Source organism: Camarhynchus parvulus, chromosome 5 (assembly GCF_901933205.1).
Source record: "Camarhynchus parvulus chromosome 5, STF_HiC, whole genome shotgun sequence".
NCBI lineage: Eukaryota > Metazoa > Chordata > Aves > Passeriformes > Thraupidae > Camarhynchus > Camarhynchus parvulus.
The window spans coordinates 18253054-18274583 of NC_044575.1; the positions used below are offsets into that span (position 1 = coordinate 18253054).

The 21530-nt window shown below is 40.5% G+C and overlaps 1 protein-coding gene across 10 annotated transcripts in view; it reads left to right on the forward strand.

Annotated features, from left to right (window-relative positions):
- The first annotated feature begins 6531 nt into the window (after positions 1–6531).
- The window catches only part of CD44 (CD44 molecule (Indian blood group)), a 50792-nt gene continuing 35793 nt past the window's right edge, over positions 6532–21530 (forward strand). For 4 of the 10 annotated variants that reach the window (XM_030949793.1, XM_030949798.1, XM_030949795.1 and 1 more), the window contains exon 1: positions 6532–6767. In XM_030949793.1, the coding sequence (XP_030805653.1) occupies positions 6701–6767 (67 nt within the window). In that variant the 5' untranslated portion in view covers positions 6532–6700. The remainder of the gene's footprint in view (positions 6768–21530) is intronic. The other 6 variants (XM_030949801.1, XM_030949802.1, XM_030949796.1 and 3 more) reach the window with 5 other exon arrangements.

Below are 21530 nucleotides of genomic sequence, written 5' to 3' on the forward strand. Positions count from 1 at the left end.
GTGAATGCAAGTACATTTTCAAAATCATATTGAAAATAATATTTTGTCTTAAATGTAGTTAGCTATTCTCACTCAATATTACTAAAGAAAAGAAAAAGAAAATAAACCAAATTTTGGTCAGTAAGAAAGGTACATTTTCAAACACAGCTGTGTTGTTCTAGGTATGAATTTCTTGCTAATGAGAGAAATTTAATCCATAAATGAACTTTTACCAACTGTGTAATAATATCTCAAATGAGTGTTTATTTTTAGTTTCTAAAATTTTGGCTTTCATTGTTACTTAAGCCAAGTTGTTGAGTAGGCAATGAACGTGCAGTCTAGTGTGACAATTACCAGTTCCAAGAAATACCCATTGTCTGGTAATAGCACTCAGCTCCTCCCTTACCTATTTCTATAGCAGAAATTCAGGCACATGAAAATGTGCAAAACCAGAGTTTCTGCCTCACTAATTTGAATAATTCTATTTTCTGTGCCTCTGCCCCAGCCTCACACAAATCTCCTGCCCTCAGTCACCCAGAATCACCTTCCTTTGCTTGTTTACACTACAGAGAAGGGAACTTCCCTCAGAAGTCCTAGGATTTTCTACTTGTCAATTCCAACACACCTTATGTAGAGCTCAGAAATAAGGCTCCAAGGGGAAAGACTGGGAAGAGTTTCCTGCCTTGTGCATTCTCCATCCATGGAGGGGCACTTAGTGCCGCCTGGACAGGAGACAGCTCCTTAGGCACCCTGTCTTCCAGCTGAGCTCAGGGAGATGGCACTCCTGGCTTCGTCTGGGGATATCCAGGTGGAAAGGACCAAACCTTAGGAAACAGGCTGCTGCTCTTGCACCAATTCATTGACTCCTGGCTATGTTCAACCTGCACAGCTTATAGGGTTTAGGGGGAATGCTGGTTGCTGCCGATGTCTGCACATCCAACAAGGCAAAAGGACTGCTCATTTGAGGAAGAAGGTGCCACCGCTGGAGCAATATATTCCCTAACAGTATACAAGAGCCAGACTGCTTTGTGTGTATTTTAGCCAGCGAGTTCAGCATTTCCAAACCTAGCACTGCTGTGCCTGTCAGCCTCCTCACCCTGTTCCTGCTATGATGTGTGCACACCTGCACCTTCTCTCCTAGAGCCACACTGGAAACAGCTGGAACCCTTGCCTCTGAAAACAAACATGCTTATTATGGTCTAAAATTAAGGTGCTTTTCCTTCCCTAAGCTGACTAACAGGGAGACTACTGAAATTTAGCAAATTTCTGTTTATATACACATGGGGTCTGGTTTTAGCACTCTTTTTAACTGAAAAAGATAGGCTTAGCTGCTCATTCCCACACTGCTATGTTTAAGACACAGTCTAAATGTGGATATGTTGTGTGTGGCTATGGCAAGAGTGGCACAAACAGATCTGGTGTGAACAGAAATTGTTTCAGCTAAAATTCATTATTTACTTTCATTAGATAGGAAAATATTTTATCTGTGGCTATAAATCGGATATAACCCCTCTATCCTAATATATATATATATATGTATACATATATATACACAGGGGAAACACAATGCAGTAGGCAGAGTTATCATAATACAGATACTGGGACTGAACTAAACACTGTTTGCAGCTGCCTTGATTCAAAATTTCTCAAAATCAATGGAAAACGTCCCTTGACTTTGAATGGCTTTGGTCAGGTCTGTATTAGGCACAAGGGCCCCTAAGCATTTATCTATATTTAACAGTTAACAGTTTGGTTATGCAAATATGAAGTGTTTCCTGAGTTTCCTGAATGTTTGCCTTTTGTAAAGCTCACCTGCTCTTCTGGGGTTTTCAATGTTTGATTTAATAATTCCAATATGTTGTATGACACAGAGAATGGATGAGAAAGAATGGGGGCTATGAAAAAGGAGAAATTAGTGGAGATGACAGAGAGAAGTCAAGGTAGAAGTCATGAAGCAAAATCAAGTAGAAGAAAATGGAAAGACAGCAGGGACAAAAAAGTACATCCAGGAAGTGGCTTAGTATAAGCTTGATTCACCTCTTGTCTAACTGCAAACAAAAGAAATGAAAGTGGGAATACAGAATGCTGAGCACAAAGAGGGCAGCTCATGCTCAGCATTCTGCATTCCCCCTTTCTTTTGCTTGGATGCATCAGTTCCAGGCACTTCTTGCTCAGCGTGTTCTGGGAAGGCCAGCCAGAGGAAGGAGGGGCAGCGACAGACAGAAATCACCTAGAGAGAACAAGAGGGTGCCCTTCTCCCCTCGGTTTCCCCTGTGTTCCCCCAGCTCCGCAGCTGCTGCTGACTCAGTGGGTCACTGATGTGTCTCCGTGTCTCTGGGACAGCTGGTGGCCCTGCTGGGGGCACTTCCCAGCTCCATCCCCACCAACAGCCGAGGGGGGACCGTGGTGCTGGAGCTGTCTGTGAGGCCTGGGATGTGATTTGCTGCCTGTGCACTGCTGGCGCACGAGGGTCAGCCAGGGGCTACATGCACTGCTGCGGTGGTGCTGGGAACAAGAACGATGGTGGGGCCACGGTCTGACAGAATTCCTTCCAGGCAGCTCGAACTCTGGAGGCTTCTGCCTGCCTTGGATTAGTGAGTTGTTTAGGGATCTGGGGCAAACCAGTAAAACAGGCTGATGAATCCACACGGTAGGTGCCAATCTGGGTTGCTGCTTTTTTCAGGAGTAAACAACTAGGAGCCATTGTTCATCTTCCTAACTCTCTGCAGGACACAGGCTGTAAATTACATCCAGGAACAAAAGCTCCATGGGAGTAGAACCGGGCGCTCAACTTCCCAAGGGAGTGCTTTGCCCTCCAGCCAAAAGAGCAGCTTTTCTTGCTTCAGCCAGCACAGGCTCTTCTTCTGCCTTCCCATCAGCACTCAGAGCCCAGGAAAAGTGTGCAGTTCAAGATTTGCCACACTGGAGCATTTACGGCCGTTGCCATTACAAAACCTGTTTTCAGGATTGATAATGAAAATTAAATCTACTCTGAAATTGAATCCAGTCTGAAATGCAGGAAACTAGATTGCAGTCTAGGGACATGGAGGAAATCTTATTAAAAATAGCATATTTTATTGATATTACAGATAAGTGGGTATGAAATCCTCCCTACTCCCCCAAATCTGATTTTCAGCCAGTCTCACAGATCACTGTGTAGTCTACACAAAATATACACAGCCATGACCAGAACTACCTAATGACATTTGTGCTTTTTATATTCACTAAGACCAGTTGCTGTTCAATTCCCGCATCACAAGCTTGAAATATTCACAAAATTATACTCATAAAATTATTTTTTAATTAAAAAATAGTATTTCTGCTGATAATAGAAAAAAATTAAAATTAGGAGCTGTGTTTTTTTAGAAATTTTAGAAATTTATCTTTCAGAAGACAAATGCCAGCTATTTTCACAGAAGCAGAATTCCATTCTACCCTTCTTTCAATTTCTCCCATTCAATAGTGAAATCAGTCTCCACTGATACCTTTTTTTTCCATCATAAGTACAGGTTCATTCAGGTACATCCATTTTCTTGTCTGTCCACAAAATAAAATCTAAATATTCATTCTATGGAGAGGCTGTGCAGCTGAGTTCAGTGGAATTTTGGTCTTTCAATTTCGCTAGGCCAGAATTTCATCCTGTATGTGAATTCCTGCAAAAACCCCAACTTTTTATATCATTGTAAGCCATGCATATGTTTCTAGGACTCCAATATATGTACTCCCTATTACGATTTTTATCAAAATTAATTAGTGCTGCCTACAGTTCACATATGTGATACAATCACAAATTAGTTAGTTTGGTGTTCCTGTACTATTTTTTGCCATCACAGATTCAGTATTCACTGTCTCAAAGGCATCATAGAAAAATACTCTTTTAAATGCTGGGGTTTTGCTGGGGTCTCTTATGAAAACTTAATTCATTAATCATTTTACAAATTTTTGGTGCTAGCAGTTTAGCTTCTTATTGCCAAGGAAGTAAGTAAATTCCAGATCTCAAATATTTAACTGTACTGACAGGCTCAAAAGGGATGCTCTGCTGCATTTCTTCAGCTGAAGATTTGCTTCAGGATTTTTCTGTTCCTATATAATAAGGTTTTCCCAAATGAAAGGAGAAGTTACATATTTCTCACAAAGAAATCCCCCAAACAAAACCAAAACAAACCCAAAAAACAAACCCCCAAACCCAACAGTTTTTCCAGAGTCGTACATCTGCTTTGACTAAATTTTCTCAGCAGCATTATGCCCTGCAGCCAGGCTAAATTTGGACTGCTGGCTACCTGAGACTGACACAAGCTGACCATGTTTGTTTGGGAAAGCAGGAAATTTTTTTGTGTCGTTTTTTTGTTGGAATGCACGTGTGTTCTAGGCTGCCATGAAGGCAGGCTGATGGCACAAGGAATGGCCAAGCTCACACGTCACATACAAACAGCTCATGAACTGGTTTTGTGATTTATCACATGAAATGATGTAATGTTATCAATTATTTTTCTTGTGTAGATCTGTCTTTTCCTTTTGCATTGGGTACTAGCACCTCCATGCATGTGGTCTAAATGTGTCTAATCTTAGCCCAGTTTTTCAGGGCAGCAACCAAGAGAGAGTCTTTCCAAAGCAGAATACCACCCACCCTTGCTGAACACATTGCAGAAGTATTGAAAAGACTGAGATAAATAACAAACTTCAGACCATGAAGAGACTAGGAATTTCCACCCCTAAGACTCTGCCTCTATCCCTAAAATGGACGTTATTCTCCCTTTACCTGTGCCAAAGAAAACTTTTTATTTTTTAAAATTCTGTATCATTATGAATATAGGATAATAATGAAGAGGCAATTTATGTTAATCAAAAATAGGACTCAAAATTTCCTGAATTTTAAATGTTTAATTATTCTGTTTAATCCATAGGATGTGAATTTTAAAAGTAACTTAGCAATTAGAGACAAGATATACTTAGTAAATTTAAAACATTCATAAAGTGTGTGCCAGCATTTTGAAATCCCACTAAACTTTATTCATGGATTTTGATGCCAAAACATTTATAAAGGTACAGGATTTTACAGAACTATTTCAATTTCCACTTTAAACAATAAGGTATATAGAAGATTGCTTTTTAATGGCTTTTAAAGTAATTTCTTAAAAAAAAAGTAGCATATTTACTAAAGAAAATGTGTTTTATCCGTAATTTCAAAGTTGCTAGCTTCATAATAAAAAGATTTCCTATGTTTAAAGGGAAGATTTTTACTTTAACTTTGTCCCATCAGATAGTCTAGACCTGTAGGAAAAGCCTGTTGGAACCTGTTGCCAGAAATTTGGCTGGTTGAGGAAAGGATAGCCAGCCATCTCTACGTCAACAGGCAAAAAAAGGGCAAAGTCCTGAAAACCTCTTTGTGTGACCTTCTTGTGCATGTGGCTGGAAAGCCTTGTCTGTACTTTTCCATTGTTTGTGCTAACGGAGGTTAAATTAATGAGAAACTTCTTTCAAGTGGGAAGATCGACAAAATGGTAATCTGATATAGGACTATTCATTCCAGATTTGGCAAGGGAGACTGAAATCTGGGCATTTCTGGCTGTTGTTAAAGGTGAGAGGTGCTGGCTTCAGGGATCCCTGACCAACCCCTCATCCCATGGCACAGGAACCGCTGTTCCAATGCTCCAGCTCTAAAGAGAAGCCAGTGCGTGGAGACACCACGGGAAATCTCCAAGGCACACAAGAGGCAAGCCTTTTGCTTATCTAGAGAGGCCTTGGGGTTTTCACCAGGGGTTTCAGGAAGAGCCAAACAAAACCACACACTGCAATGAACATCTGTCCCTCAGAAAACTAAGTTCAGACCTTGTCTGAACCTCAAAGATCTGGTACCTTTTCATCCTGTTTTCTGCTTTCTGAATCAGGAATAGGAGGAAAAATTCTTTCTGTACCTTATGCCATCAACAGAATAAAGTATCAGCCTTAGTCCTCAGTATCCCTCACTTCTGGCACTGGAATTATTCACTACTTTTGCTCATGCATTATTCTTCTTGGAGCAGCCTGTGCAGGGACATCAAGGGTAGAATGGGCTGTGGGAAACTGAACAGCCTCGACTTACCTTCTGCATGATGTTATCCTCCAGCAGTGAGCAAAATCATTGCAGAAATCTTCACTGCAGAGCAGGCATTTTACTTGCTCTTAGCTGAACCACACAAAGAGAAAATGGTGAGATAGGAATAAATAAGCAAAATATTTTTGGGAAATATCTAGGCTGTTATAGATGCTTTACCAGGGCTTAGAAACTCTAGTGCTTTTATGTTCACTTGGTTTGCAGTAATGAAGAGATTTTAAAATGCAGGATGAAAAGCTTATAACAAACAGTGCATTTCTGAGAGAACTCTGGAGAGATTACACAATTTTTCCTACAGGCACACTAAGTATAACTTTTGACTAGACTAGTGTAAGAAGAGAAGGTTTAGTGGCTCTTTAAAACTCAAGCGTGCCGGCTTAGTCAGTCCTAGCTCTCCTTCCACTCCCCCTTCTTCTGCTGCTGGGTAACTTTTGTTGCAATATGGGTGTGACTTTTGATGGAGCTTCCCCCTCCCAGTTATGTCATTACTTCAGTTCCTTTGAATCAGAATAAAAAGTGCAGCAAACTTCAGACTCATTGACTGCAAGCTTAACAAGCGTCGGGGCTTTCCTTCTTTCTGCAGCTTGCAAGGATCTTTGGATTTTGCAAAACAGTTCCAAGAAAACAATGGCCAACTTCTCCTTATGGACAGTTTTTGGATTATGTTTACTGAAGCTCTGTCTAGCAGAAACAGGTAAGATTTTTATGAATGAAAATGCTTATGATTGTTAAGTTAATGCTTCAGACAGCAAGTGTGCTTCTGCTAGACAGCTAACAGCTTTCTTGCAACTTTTATTTTTCAAGCGTTATCAGAGATGTTTCAGAAGTGTAATCTCATTTGCGCTGGTCTGTACAATCACAGAAAGCTGTGTGTTGCTTGTAAAGGGCAATTCCAAATCTGTAAAAACTGAATTGCAGAACATTAAAGAATGAAGTTTAAACAGGAACAGAACTACATTAGGGAATTCAGAATGGCTCTGGTAAAGCTCAGTTCGACAATGTGACTGCCGTTCCAAAGGCAGTTTGCTCTCCCCGCTCCCCTCCGGACTGCAGCAAAAAGGGGGGGGGAAGGAAGGGGGTGAGCCCCCCCAGCTTACAGCTGCACTCTGGCGTTTGCATCAGCTGAACCAACAGCTGAAACAAACTGCATTTGGGCACAGCCTTGCTGAACAGGAGAAAAACTGCAGGGATCTCTGCTGAAATTTGGAGAGCTTCTATGCCAAGCATGCTTCCTTCTGACTTTCTAAGGGCTCTCTGGGCTGACTGATGAGCTTTGGAACAAAGGGGGTTAGAAGTGACAAAGTTCAGTTGTGTATCACTTACCTTCCTGCAGCTTGGTTATCTGCTTCAAATATTTGTATTTAAAAATCTAAGGTTAATACAGGGAAAAAAACCTAAAAATTTTATGTCCAAAGTGACAAAAAGCTTTTGAAACTTTACATGGTGCAGGCTCAACCATGTTTTAGGGGAATGATCATACTTTTAGCAGACTCTCACTGTGACTGCAACTGCTTCGAGGCATTTTGTGGTTAGGGATAACAGTTGTGCTTCTATATTGTTTTTGTACTCATCAGTTCCAGAGACTAACAAAATGCATTTTTCATGGCCATTGTCACCCAAGGGCTGTGTGTCTGTGTGTGTATAGTAAATACGTGTCTCATTTGCTTGAGCAGCAGGGGATACTTCTGTTAATGGTTGCAGCTCTGCCAGGCTGGGAATGGGTGTGTCAGGGGGAACAAGTTCCCAATGCTTCTGTGATAGCTGAAGCAGTCTCGTAGCTTTTCTGTCTAAAATCATGTGCCCATTGTACCAAAACGCTCTTGCTAAGATCAGGTCTGTAGACAAAGCCTTAAGAGAAAGGACAGGGCTACTGTAGGCAAGCGAGGTATGTCTAAGATGTGTTTGAATCCTTGGCTTGGTCCGTGTCTGTGACCTGTATAAATATTATAACTGCTCAACTGATAATGACTTCTATGAACTGCCTGGAGTGTCCTAGAGAGCAGGGTCTGCCCTGGCTCTGGGAGTGATGTGTTTTTACAGTGAGACAGAGAGCCCCATTATTGAGCCCTCAGCATAGTTACAAAAAGTGTGTCAAACTTCACATATGCCCTCCAGGGAAGTTTCTTTACTGGCTTAGTAAGGTATTAGAATATAGCTACAGTATATTTGAGTTGGTATAGAGTACATTCCAGCATGACTTTGTAGTCAGTAATGATTCCAAAACAGCAGTTGATGGTGTTGTTTTCTATTTTTAGCCAGTGATTTTGCTGTGTATCACAGACTAATGGCTATTGCTGTTGGGAAACTCCTGAACTGGAATTTTGATTCTTTTAGTACAGAATTTTATGGAATTAAAGAGGACCTGGAATTACTCTTAATGTGATTTCAGAAGGAAAAATGAGATACAGAGAAAGCTGAAAAACTTATCCTGATTTCTGTGGTGTTGTGTCTATACTGTCACTGATGTGTTTCTCACTCTTGGTGTTGACATGACTCGTCTAAGGACTCTGGATCCTGGAGGATAAGCATAAGGACATCTTGGTTATTGATGTTTTCAGAGGAGATTTTCTCCTGCAAGCATCATGTATTTGTAGAAATATTTTTCTCAAAGTTTTCCTTGATTAACACAAAGCGAGTCCTAGAATTTTGACCACCAAACTTGGAAGAAACTGGAAGAGAAGTAGTAGTGGTAAGGATGAAATGGAAAGAGGCAGAATGAGTCTGCCCATGGGAGGAAGGAGCTTGCCTGTTGGCACTGGAGAGGTTGCCAGAGCCCATTCCAAGGTAAGGCTCTGAGACAGGGCTCCTGCAGTGGCTGGTCAGTCACAAAGGAAGAGACCTGCCTGCCCCTTGGTTTGCATATCTATCCTGTAAATTTGTAAATAAAGCAGTTTGAAGAAGCTCTTTGTGCTAGTTTATTTTCACTCAGTCCTTACAGTGTGTATCTTGGCAGTTTCCCAAAGCTGCAAAGTAACTAGACTTTATTAAGAGTTCACTTGAACTTTCCATCATTGTTTAGTGGAAGGGTTCTGGAGCTGTGCTGGAAACACTCGCACACACAGAGCCAACAAAGCATGGCAGGGGATTGTTTTGCAGTCTTTGGAGAAATGCTCGAAGATTCTTTAGATGTTGGTGTTCACCACAATGAAGAGCCATTACCTTGAAAACAGGAAGTCAGAGAAAAGCTTAATGAGGACAGATAGCATCGTACAATTGAGGAAGAACATTTTAAAGCAAATGCTTTTAAAACCACTGGTAGCCCTAGCCAAGGTTAAACAAAATGTTCATCCATATGTGGTGTATCTTTTTTCCAGAAGAGTTCCCATGACTTTTATAGGCCTGAATTGAAGATAGTGTGAATATTGCAGTTATTCATCTATCACCTGAACATGTATGAGGTTTGACAGTATCAAGAATGTGCCAGGAGTTGGAGACATCATGACATGCTGATAGACAGATAAACACCAGAGAGAATCATGAGCTCGTTACTCCTAAAATACTTGTTGAAAAGATGTGATAATATTTGATAATACTAGTTCTGAATGTAGTTGACTGGTAGCAAAACGTTGTAGAGAAGCAGAGATAAAGCAATGCAGAGTTCCTTTATAAGGACAGGGTAAATCAGTCAAGGAATTTAAAACTTTTTTGATGTTCCAAATGCTGTAAAAAGCCTTCTCCATCTGCTTTTGGGTCTCCTTGCATCACATTTTTGTTCCAGAACTAAGGGGTGAGTGTTTGAAAATACAGTCAATATGGAAGATGACAATTCTCCCCTTCATATATCACTGTTTGGTCTTTTATTAAAAAAAAAATAGCATGTGAGAGAGCAAGGGAAGGAGTTCTGCAAAACTCGCCTCTAAAATTGGTTTTGGACCTTTCCAGGACCAAGGCTAAATGTACATAGTTATTTGTGAAATATAACTTCACAGAGAGGATAATTGTGAAACAAACATGACCCATCACAGTAATCTTGCCTGCTTTGAAAACAATGCAGCATTGCACTGGAACAATTAATGGTGTCCAAAACACATCGTATTTTAGAATCAGCTGGCATCTGGGAGCATGCTGATTCAATTTGTCAGCATTAAACTGAATTCTTAAAATAGAGAAATGGAAACTTCCAACTTGCTAGAAAGCAGAACACATCCACATTCTAGTTTGTCCTTTGCCTTTACCTGTCAGGGTTTCTGTGTGATAAACCTGGTGGTTTGGACCATTCTCTGTGTGTAATCCAGGACTGTGGGCGGGAAGCCAGTTTGGTGTAGCTGCTGGTCATTTTCCAGGAGTCCATCATCTCTTAACAGCCAGCCATCTCTCCCTCCCAGAGAGGCAATAATGATTTCAAAGCTATCAGACACTGTAATTATCAGTGGCCGTGATGGGTGCTGCTAATAGCAGTGGCAGAGAGGGTTGTGTCAGTGCTGTGTGTTTATCATTTCCTCCCCCAGTGCCTCGGCAGTAATATCAGTAGCAGCTGGCTGTGATTTCCCTCCCTTGCCGCGGCTGCCGGAGCTGCCCCCGCCCAAGGACGGCAGAGCAGCTCCTGCTATGAATGAGTCTGCAGGCAGCAATGTGAAGTGGCAGCTGAGGAAAAGAGGGGTTTTCCTTGGAGAATCTTTCCAGTCAGACAGAAAGTTCAGCTAATTGCAATTTAAAGTTCAAGCCTCTGTGACTGTTTCCTGCCTAACGAAACCTGCAGTCGTTTTTTGAGTCTGTGCTTTCAATTAGGAACATAATTGAACTTTCTTTTGTAAGCAATGGCTTTGGGACTTTCCAGTTCCTCTACATGACAATGCCGGCAACTTTATATAATGCAGCTGTCTTATTTTGGTACAATAACCTTCAATTCTTATATTGTGAAACATTAGAAAAAACCCACCCTAAAAAAAAAAAAAAAAAAAAACCAAAACAAAAAACCCTAAAAGGAGTTGAAGAATAATCTACAGTTTTAGCCATTAAAAACATGAAAGCATAATCAGAGCATGCTAATTCAAAGTAAAAATCGCAGAGAAGACCTGAATTCTATTTACATTTGGAGTATTAAAAATACTTTGCTTCACCTTTTTTTTTTCCTCTTTTCTGTTGATGATTGATGTAGTTTAGTAGCTGCAAACTCTAAGAGACTGTGTTGTGTCTTAAAAAAAAAAAAAAGAAAAAACGCCAGACATGCAGCAGCTGTGTTAAAACTTCATCTCTCTGCTAATGATACTGTTCCAAAAGCAGTGTGAGAGGGTTGTAAAAGAGATTGCCAGGGTACATACTGTCAGCTGCCTAGGAAAAGGGCATTAGCCGGCAATCCTCAACTTCACAATTAATGTTTTACCAAATACCTGCTTTCGTAAATGAGATGCTGCCTCTGACAGAACGTGTAATAGTAAAAAAAACCTGCCATGGCATAGCTTTTGTTAATTATGTATGTCTCACAGTGACAGCATGTTAGCAAAACAGGTTCTCAGAAGTACATTTCCCTAGGGGGCTTTTTTATTGTTATTTTTGTTAATGGATAGGTGTCTGTAAAGAAGCAGGGTGTGGTGTGTGTGGGTAGCTGTAATGAATAGTTTCTTGCAGATTTCCCATAGAGAAGTGAGAGGTTAACTGGAGCTCGGTGGATGTTCTGTGGGCACCCAGACCCCGGTGAACAGATGCGAGCCAGTGCCCAGGCAGCAGGCAGGCTGCTGGCCAAACTGAGGTGTCAAAGCTGAGCAGCAGCAGCCCGGAGCTGGCAGCCTCTCCTCGGGAGCACAGCTTCCCAGCAGGGAGATGTACCAGCGAGGGATGGATGGTGCGTGCCAGGGCAGCGAGGCTGCGGCTGCGTGCCGGGCAAGCTCTGAGCCCACATGCCCACACACACCAGGCTGAACAGGCTGCAAGTGCTCCTCCTGCAGCGTGCAAATGCAGCAGCTCAGCTGAGCAGCAGGGCTGGCTCTGATGGGAGTGCTTTACCTGCTCTTTGCCATCGGCCAACTCGCATCTCTGAGACAAAGTGCCCCTATCACGGAATGAGGAGGCAAGGGAGTGACACAATATGTCACTGCTAAGGACGGCCAGGTCTTCCCAGCTCCATCCTGGTGCTCTGGATAAAGCTTCTGCATAAGGAAGATGGAGTAGTTAACCAGGCAGGTTCAAGGGAAAGTAGTGTTTGCCAATTATAAAGAAACATGATCCATTCATAATGGAGACACTGAGGGTGCGGCCTGAACGCATCTTTCACTCCCTTATTTTTCCTCCTCCTGCTTGATTAGGTGTCCTTCATTATTTACAGGTCCTTTCCCTTTTCCCTCACTTACACAGGTGTGTAAATGTAGAAAAAAAAAAACTTATTTTGCTAATGAGTCTTCATATTTATAAATGTAGGGTTTTGTTCTCTGTTCCTATATGTTGTCTATACATAAATTTGACATATGGGAACCCTTAGAACATGGAAGTGAAATAATACATATTTGTTTTAATCAATTTCACCAGTAGCAGTGCTGTAAAAATCAGATAAAACTTTATTGCTCTGACAGTTTTATCCTGTTTACTTGTGTGTTTGCTATCTATATATGCACTGAGGACTGGTAGCTTTTTAGAGTTCAATAGCAATTGTTTCCTGTTAGACAACAGCAAATGCAAAGTAGAGTTTCCTTAAAGAGTTCTTATTCCATGCTTATCTTTTTATGATTAGTGGTGTTTGAAGCTGTTTTCCAAGTGAGAACTGACTTACATCTTTTGCCCTGCTGTCAGAATGAACACTTCTTTAGGTTCAAGAACTTGAAAATTTATTTAATACTTAGCTGAAGAATAGTGTCTTAAATTTAGTCAAGTTTTGCTCCTGTTTGAAGCAATACTTCCTAGTGATAAATATCAACTGTCCTATTGAGATTTTGGAGGTATTCCTACTCAAACTTGATGCTCTGGTAAAGGCTGTAGGGCTGGAGTGTGCAGTGACTTTGGAAGATTGCTATTAAAAAAATACCACTCTTCCATTGCACTAGTCAGAGTAACTTTGTCTTGTGAGGAGCACAGTCTCTCCTAGCACAGAAAATAAAAATGTACTCCTTGAGACTGGGTATTGAGCTCTAAACTTTTAAACTCCTCTTTTCCACAGTGTAACCAAATCATTTTATAACCTACTGAGAAGAGATACTTGGTGGTTCCCGTTCACCACTGAGTGGGCACAGCTAAGGTTTTAGAGAAGCACTTATCCCCTTGACAATTCTTGTATTAAAAGCAGTAACTGCCAGACATTTTGAGCATGTGAGACACATTCCCATGGTGACTGCCTAGAGAAAAGTTTCTTTCCTGCATTTGTGGCTTGCCTCAGTAAAACCCTGGATCCATTTGCTCCCTGTTGTGGTATAAAATATTACAGAGTGCTTCTATGATGATTTTTGTGTCTCACGATATTTCTACAAGATCAGTTCTATTCACTATTTTTTTTCTTTCTTTTTTTCTCCTTTTATTCTTATGGCTTAATTTCCTGGATGCTTTTTAGGTGGGAAGAGATTACAGTAGTTTTGTTTTATTTTCTCAACATACTCTTGACCTGCCAAGTCTCACACATAATCCAGTAGTGATATTGTTTGTGCTCACACTGGACAGAGCACAGCAATATCTGGGTTTTTTTTTAAATAGTGAAGCTGGGGCAATCTTAGAGCATCACGGAAGAGTAAGATCAGCACAGTTTTTCGGGTGATTTTCAAGGGCATCTCTAGGCATATACACTAGACAGTATTTTCTGTCTCTGTGGGTTCTTGGGATTAGAAAAAGCCCAGTTGTCCAGTTTTCCAGGAGGAGACATATTCTGTGCGTAGGAGATTGTTAAGACCAACGGCTAAATCTGAATTTGTTTTCTGATAATGCTTTGATGGGAGCTTATTTTAATTTAGGTAGTACATATAACAAGTATTTTGTGTTTCTTTCTGGAGCTGGAGATAATTTTTCTTCTTCTTTTATATTTCGTAACAACTCCTATTACTTATATATATGCCAGTGGGGACCAGACCTATTGTACATTGGTGCAGCATAAATAATATATTGCATAAAGAATAGTGCAAGACTGGTAAGATGTTTCTACAGTGCCCTTAAAGAACAGTAGAATTTCTATCCAAAGTTTTTGCAAATGAATAAACTCTTTAATTAACTTCTTTTGCTGAGAAAAGGAGGAAAAACTAAAAAAAAAGCTCTCTATGCCTGACTTGGCCACCCTTCAAAATAAAATATAAACAATGTTATTTGCTTCAATTGCTTCTGTGTTATCACAAGCCCCTTAAAAACATAGGCATAGCACTGAAAGTCTTGGGCCCAGCAAGGTTTATATTCATTAATAACCTTCAAAAGTATTTATTGATAATGTTTACTTGATACACATCCATGTCTTCAAAGCTCAAGGTAGACACTAGTAACAAAAACAAGTGGTGTCTCCTCAGTATATCCTACAGTACCTTAAACATTCAAACATTTCAACACCAGCACATGTCTGAGATGTATTCCTTCTGTTTTTCATCTGCTGGATTCTTCTGACTATTGTAGAAGAATTCTTGAAACAGATTTGCTGTCTTAGGCTTTCTCAATGTATCACTTCGGAAATAGATGGTGTCTGTTGAAATTTTGTTCTGTTTTTTTTCTCCTTCCATTGCGCAGAGTTTACGTAAATATTACAATATTTGGTCAAGAGGGAGTGACATTATCTGGTGGATTTCATCAACATCTTCAGCAGAGCTGGAGTCAGGCTGAATGTATTTAAATTACCCTAGAACTTCAAATTTGAAGTCTAGGTATAGTAGTATTTAACAGAGAAATAATATTCCCAACTAATGAGAAAGAAGTGAACTGACAAACATGCTACCAGCAGAAAATACTGATTTGTGATTTTTGTAGCCCACGGGAAGGCAGTGTTTTTTATCCCTACCTCACAGGCAGGACAACAGAGAGACAGCAATGTAGCTGTAAATAGAACATCCTCTCCAAAGCCCCAGCCCCTGGTCCCATCAACAAGATCAGTGCCTCTCTTGCCTCAGTTTCAGAATGCAGGTATCATTTCACATACAGGGCTATTTCAGATGAAAGAAGCATTATGATTAATTGTAAGAAAAACGTTCTTGTGCAAATATTATTCTACTGGATAGGAAGTGAACAAGAACACAGAGGACCAGAGCATTCTCTGAAAACTGTTACCGTAAAAATAGGAAACTCTCTTCAGTTACTGTTTGGCAATCCATCACTGAGTCTGGTTGTGCAATCCTTCCTTCAGCCAAACAGTATGTGTGAGAAAATACCCCTTATGAGCAAGTGTTTTCCTAATTTTTGAAACACCCATACTGATGCCTTAAGTTTTAGCTTTCATGTTTTGCAGATTCTGTACTGCATTAGTATATAACTCTGAACTTCATATGAAGTGCTAGCAAGTTCTCCTCACACTTTAGTCAGACAAAACAATCCTTTTCCAAGGAGAACCAAGGACACCATTGCAGCTTCAGGCCCAAAAAGCATAAACAGCAAACTGAGGAGAGCAATCTGGGAGGATGGGACTTCATGACTTGAAGCTGTAATTGGACAATTAACCCCAACATGTAAATGGACCAAAACCTATAAAAGTGCAAAAACTCATGACCCATCATTCATCTTGTGTGTAGCCACAGCCGGGCTCTTGTAGTGCCCAAGGTAAATTCTTTGAAGGCCTTTTAATAAATACCTACTTTATTCCTTTAACACTGTCTAGCCTCTGCTCTAGGTAGCCTCTCAAGGCATCAATACAACCCCTTTTTTGTAGACCTACACTGAATTTCTTAATAGTATTAGTCTTCTGTCTGGCTTTATTACTCATAGTGGTCAGGTCATGCCATTTTATCAACACAGTCACAATCACATCACTGTTGACTCACAGCAATTGCAAGGCAATGTATTGACACCTTTTTTCCACCCCTGATGTGATACAAATATATCCACAGAGACAGTCATGGCAACATGACTAATCGAAATTTATCTTTTACTTTTTAACTTGCTGGGTTTGGTATCTTGAATTGATTTCTATATTGGGAAATAGCCCGATTTCTCCCACCCTTCCAGAGAAAGTAGTTTTATGAGTCAGGTCAATCAGCAGTTTGTTACAGCAAGGTGTGTCTAAGACATGTTTTTAGGCTGTTCAAGGAAGACGAGGATCTATGCACAGTGATTGGTAGCAAATCACCTGGAAAAGTGGTTTCTCACTGCATCAGCTACTTCTGCTGTTTCTAAGACATCACAGAATCACAGTATGGCTTGGGTTGGAAGGGACTTTAAAGAGTACCTTGTTCCAACCCCTGCCATGGGCAGAGATACTACCCTCTAAATGAGGTTGCTCAGGGCTCCATCTAGCCTGGTCTTGAATGCTTCCAGGGTGGAGCTTCTCTGGGCAGCCTGTTCCAGTGCCTCCCATCCTCACAGTAAGGAACTGGTTCCTAACATCAAATCTGAATCTTTAGTCTTTTAGTTTAAAACTGTTCCCCCTTGTCCTATCACCATCTGCCTATGCAAAAAAATTCTCTCTCTTCTCTAAAAAAACCCCTTTAAGTACTGCAAGGCTGTAGTGAAGCCTCCTCAGTGCCTTCTCTTCTCTGAGTTGAAGAATCCCAGCTCTCTCAGCCTCTCTTTGTAGGAGATGCACTCCAGCCCTCCAGTCATTTTCATGACCCTCATCTGGACTTGCTCTGAAAGGTCCATGTCCTTATGCTGGGGACTCCAGAGCTGGATGCAGCCCTCCAGGTGGGGTCTTATGAGGGCAGAGTAGAGGGAAAGAATCACTTCTTAGCCCTGCTGGCCACGTTCTCTTGGATGTAGCTCAGGATGCTGTTGGCTTTTTGGGCTGGGAGCACACACAGGTGGCGCATGTCCAGCTTTTCATTCATGACAAATCCCAAGTTCTTCTCATCGGGACTGCTCCCAATGAGTTTTTCTCCCAGCCTGTACTCTTATGTCCTGGATGGATGCTTTGTCTAGTGCTCTTGATAAACTCCTTGATGAGTTTTGCTTCAAGTAATGTCCTTGGTGGGGGAAAAAATATTGCAGTGCTTTATTAATTAGTAACTGTCTCAAAATTTTTTTTTTATTAAGATAGCATATTCCCAAACTGATGTTTGAAATTATTCATGCTCAAAATTAATCCAGTGTCGTAGAACTCACTGTACCTGAACTGAGATCTGCCACTGTATCATTTACCATTCAAACCTGGATTTAGCTCTGGATCTTTTTGTAAAATCCAGCTATATCTCATGAAAACAAATTACTAGAATCAATGAGCATCACAACAAAATCACTGGCTTCACAATGATCCCAGCACTTTTGGGAAACAATGATGCTTCACTATTTGAGGATGATTCCGTGCACACAATAGTGCTTTGCCTTTATGTATCTCCACTGCCTAAATATATGTAGGATTTAATGTAGTATTTGAAATCACAGAATGTCAAGGCCACACTGCCAGTGCCTCTTTCCCATTCTTCTCTCAAGCAAGAGAATCTTCACTTCCTGTCATGAATTTTTGAATGTAAATAAGCTTTTTTTAAAATAGGAAAAATATCACTATTTCCACCATATTTGTGATAGCAACAGCATTGTGTACATCTTAATGTTTATTGCAAACTCTAGTTATTAAATGTGCCTTTGTATGAAACCAGTTCTAAAACATTTGTAAGTAAGACTATAAGAATTAAAGAAATTTAGCTGCTCATGTAGCTTGATGTATGAATAACCTGCATACATCTTAGGAAAGTTACTTGCTAGTCAGCATTTTTCAGTATAAAACTCAAGATTCTGGAAACCCTAGTATATGCATGGATAGAGCCACAAAGACTCCAGAAAATGGAAATATTTTGCCACCAAAAATTCCGGAAGTTGCCTGCTGGCCTAGGCAATCTGGTTACAGGCTATGGGATCCCTGTCATTCTTGTATTAGGGGAAAAACAAAGGGAATAGTGGACATGAAAATATTCTCTTCCATCATCAGAAGCTTGGCATAAGAACTTTGACTTCTAGAGATCATGTCCTACACTGTGAGGCGTATTCTGAGCAACCTTCCTTTCTCTGGTATGTCTATCAGAGGAATGTTATCTTTGTTTTAACTGGCTGGCTTTCAGAGGTTTTGAAAAGATTCCTGAGGTTCCTTTCTTTGATTGGACAAGTGACAGAGCAGTGAATAGGAGTAAGGTCCTTTGGGCTCCAGGCTGGGGATCTGTCTGCAGAGTCTCTGTGTGCGTGTCAACTGCTTTTATCCCAAATAACTAAATCGGTCTAACAGTGAAAATCAGACTCCAGCTATTATTCTCCAGCTTTGTTTCACGTGTTTCTTCGCCTGGGTCGCATGGAACTGATCCCAACTGATTCTCCTCACAGCCCTTGTTACTCATCCTTTGGGGTTAGACTACTCACTGTACAGCCTGGAGCTCTCCTGGTATCGGCAATGTTGATTATGTTTTCATCATTTTGAGGGGGGCATATCAGATAACTAATTGCAGACTATGATATCACTGCCTGCAATTTTTCCCCGAGGTGCTGTGCAGCTGTACCATGTCTTGCTAGAGTCTGAAAACTTTCAGCTCCCTATTGGGTGAGACTATTACAAAAAGACTAATATTAATGTCAGCAGCAAGGAGGTTTATCATAAGTGATGACACAGTATCGGCTCACTCAGGATGTTTACCAGAGCAACAGTTGCCACGCAGATGAAGTATGATTGGAAGATGCATTAGCAGATTCTTTTCTTCCTACAGCAGCTGCTGAGGTCTGAAGCATATTTCTTGTACTTACTTGCATTTTGAGTAACTCTGTGAAGGCTTGATTTATTAATAGCACTACCCCCACACCCATTGTTTTAAAGCAGTAGCCAGGAGAGCTGTCAGTTAAGAGACTGGAGATTTTTGTCCATCAGCAGGCAGATACAGAGACAGTGACTGTGATGATCAGTAGGCAGATTCATAAGGAACAACATTTAGAAGAAAGCCAGGAGATTGAGCTTTGTCTCACATCCCATTTCCGGTGTGTACTCCCAGAAGTAAGACAGAAATGCAAGGAATACTTGCTAATTTTTGGTTGGAGAAAGGAGAACCTCCCACAGCACTGTATCCCACTCTGGCCCCTGTGCATACGTCCAGCCACATTGCTTTTTCGCTGCAGAGATCCACGTCACCCCACTTGGACCTCAAGGTTAGCATGGCTGTCTCATGACTTTTTATGCAGTTAGCAGCACACAGGAGAGTGAGAAAGCTACACTCTTATTTGCTTTTTTAGACTGAATTACTAGGTACCCAAATATAACTGGGTAGTAGGAACAGCTTAGGCACAACTTCAAAGAAAGTTCTGGCTTTACACCTTTGGATCTATGGAGAGTCATCTTCACTTTCTTGTCACCACACCCAGCTACTAAGAATGTGTTGTCTCTATTTATAGCAGGAACGCCTTGCAAACATGCAGGTAAATCCCTTTTAAACTGTTTTCCTGGACATTGCTGTCTTTAAAAAGCCAGGTGTGCAGAGAATTTTTCCCTCTCTGAATATCACATATCTATTATGGATAGAATTATGTGGGGTTTTTCTCTCCCATTACAATTTTCAAGGCTTAGAATATTTTCTATGCCAAAATGAAATGAAAATATGACATTTTAAAAAATCCCTGAGGAAAACTTTTATCTGGGTTCCTTAAATCATCTACATGTATTGCAGCCATGTAAACATTTAATCTGAACTTCCTTAAGTGATTTTATTTTGTGCAAATGAATTATTTTAATTTCAGAATTAAGGGTAATTTCATACTGGAAAGCAAATTCCTTATTTTGCTTTATTTAAGTATCCACAAGGGATACTTTGAAAACCAAAAATAAGATTTATTGCCACTAAATCTGGAAATGTATTTCCTATAAATCATTGTAGGTTTCACAGCTTGGCAATACTCCAAGGAAAGTATTTAATCAGACAACTCCCAAGGATCTGTGAAGACTTTCACTGTCACTATTTGGAGAAGCCTGGCTTATGGTGCAGGTGGTCTATTTCTAGATTTGTTTCTCTGCTTTCTTTGGAGAATGTTGGTTGACAGAACCAGAATATCATAACTGGAGGAACACAAAACCAGCCACACTTAATGATGATACATGTGGCTTGATCCTTGGCGCTTTTGTGTTGGGATGGTAAAGGACTGCTGGCTTCATTCATATGGATCTTGCAAATTCGCCTTCTGAATTTTGATCAGTGTGTAGTCATCCCAGTTTTGAGTCCTATTTTCCCAGCACAGTTTTCCTTTCCTCATCAAGCCCCAAGGGATTCAAGTATAGGTGTGTTTTAATGATGTCGACACGTGTCTATTAGTGACTGTGGCTGGGATTAATGAATCATTTTACATAACCTAGCAAACAGCTATCCAGTGGTTTTCATCACTGACTTGGGCTTCAGTCCAACTTCTGACATAAAGGTAAAAGCCTCTGTATCCTGTTACAGTTGCCTGGGCTGCAAGTTGCTTGAGTGAAGTTTTTTACTAATAGACTAAAAAAAAGGTAGAATACTCAGCAAATAAGGCTTTCCAGGCCCATGTGTGTTGTAGTATATTAGGTAATCTCTGAATAATATTTTTTGTACATTTTAAGTTCTCACAGATGTCAAAATGGCAGTAATCAGACTTACGTAATATATACATTGACAAAATGTTTTGGATCCTGAATGTTTTATGAATCCATCCCATATGAAATTTTGTATTCCTTGAGCCAGAAATAAAATATGCATTCTTATTTAGCCATGAAGTATTTTTCTTGAGAAACAATTAGAAAACCAGGCATAACTAGAGATAGGTCTGAACTGAGAGACAAGATCTGGATTGTCCAGATCTCCTCAGATTTTAGGACTCATGTGGCCCAATTCATAGATTTGCCTGAAGAGGAATAGTAATGACTAGGATTTTCTTTTAAATATATTTTAATCTGTTTCCAGTATGTTACTTTTTGCTACTTCATTGCTAGCATGCATTTAAAGCAGGTGATAATACTCATAATGCAGATATCAGTGCTAAGCTGGTGGTGGTTCCTGTTCAGAAGTATCAGTACAAAATTAATCTGTGATTATAAGGAAACAATTACGCATGTACATCTGCCTAGAGCTAGAAATCAGTTTAATAAATATAGAACATAGTTCTTACAGTAAATGTAAATCCTGTATCTATTAAAACAAATAGAATGAAAACTATATGCACTGTCGAACCTCTAGTTCTGTCCCTGTTGTCAGCCCCAGTTTATCACATCCTGGTGAGCTATCAGTCATCTTGAACCACAAACTGAAAAGGAAAATCCCCACCAAAACATCCCCCTAACATTTCCTGGTTGCCATGCAGTTCAGCGTGCGGTTTTACCAAGAAGTCTGTTAGCATGTACAAGTCTTACACTGCTTTCGCTGCAGAGGGCAGGGTGTTCGCACATCTTCCACTTGCCTTGCTTTGATGTATCTCTGCAGCTGCTAAAAGATCT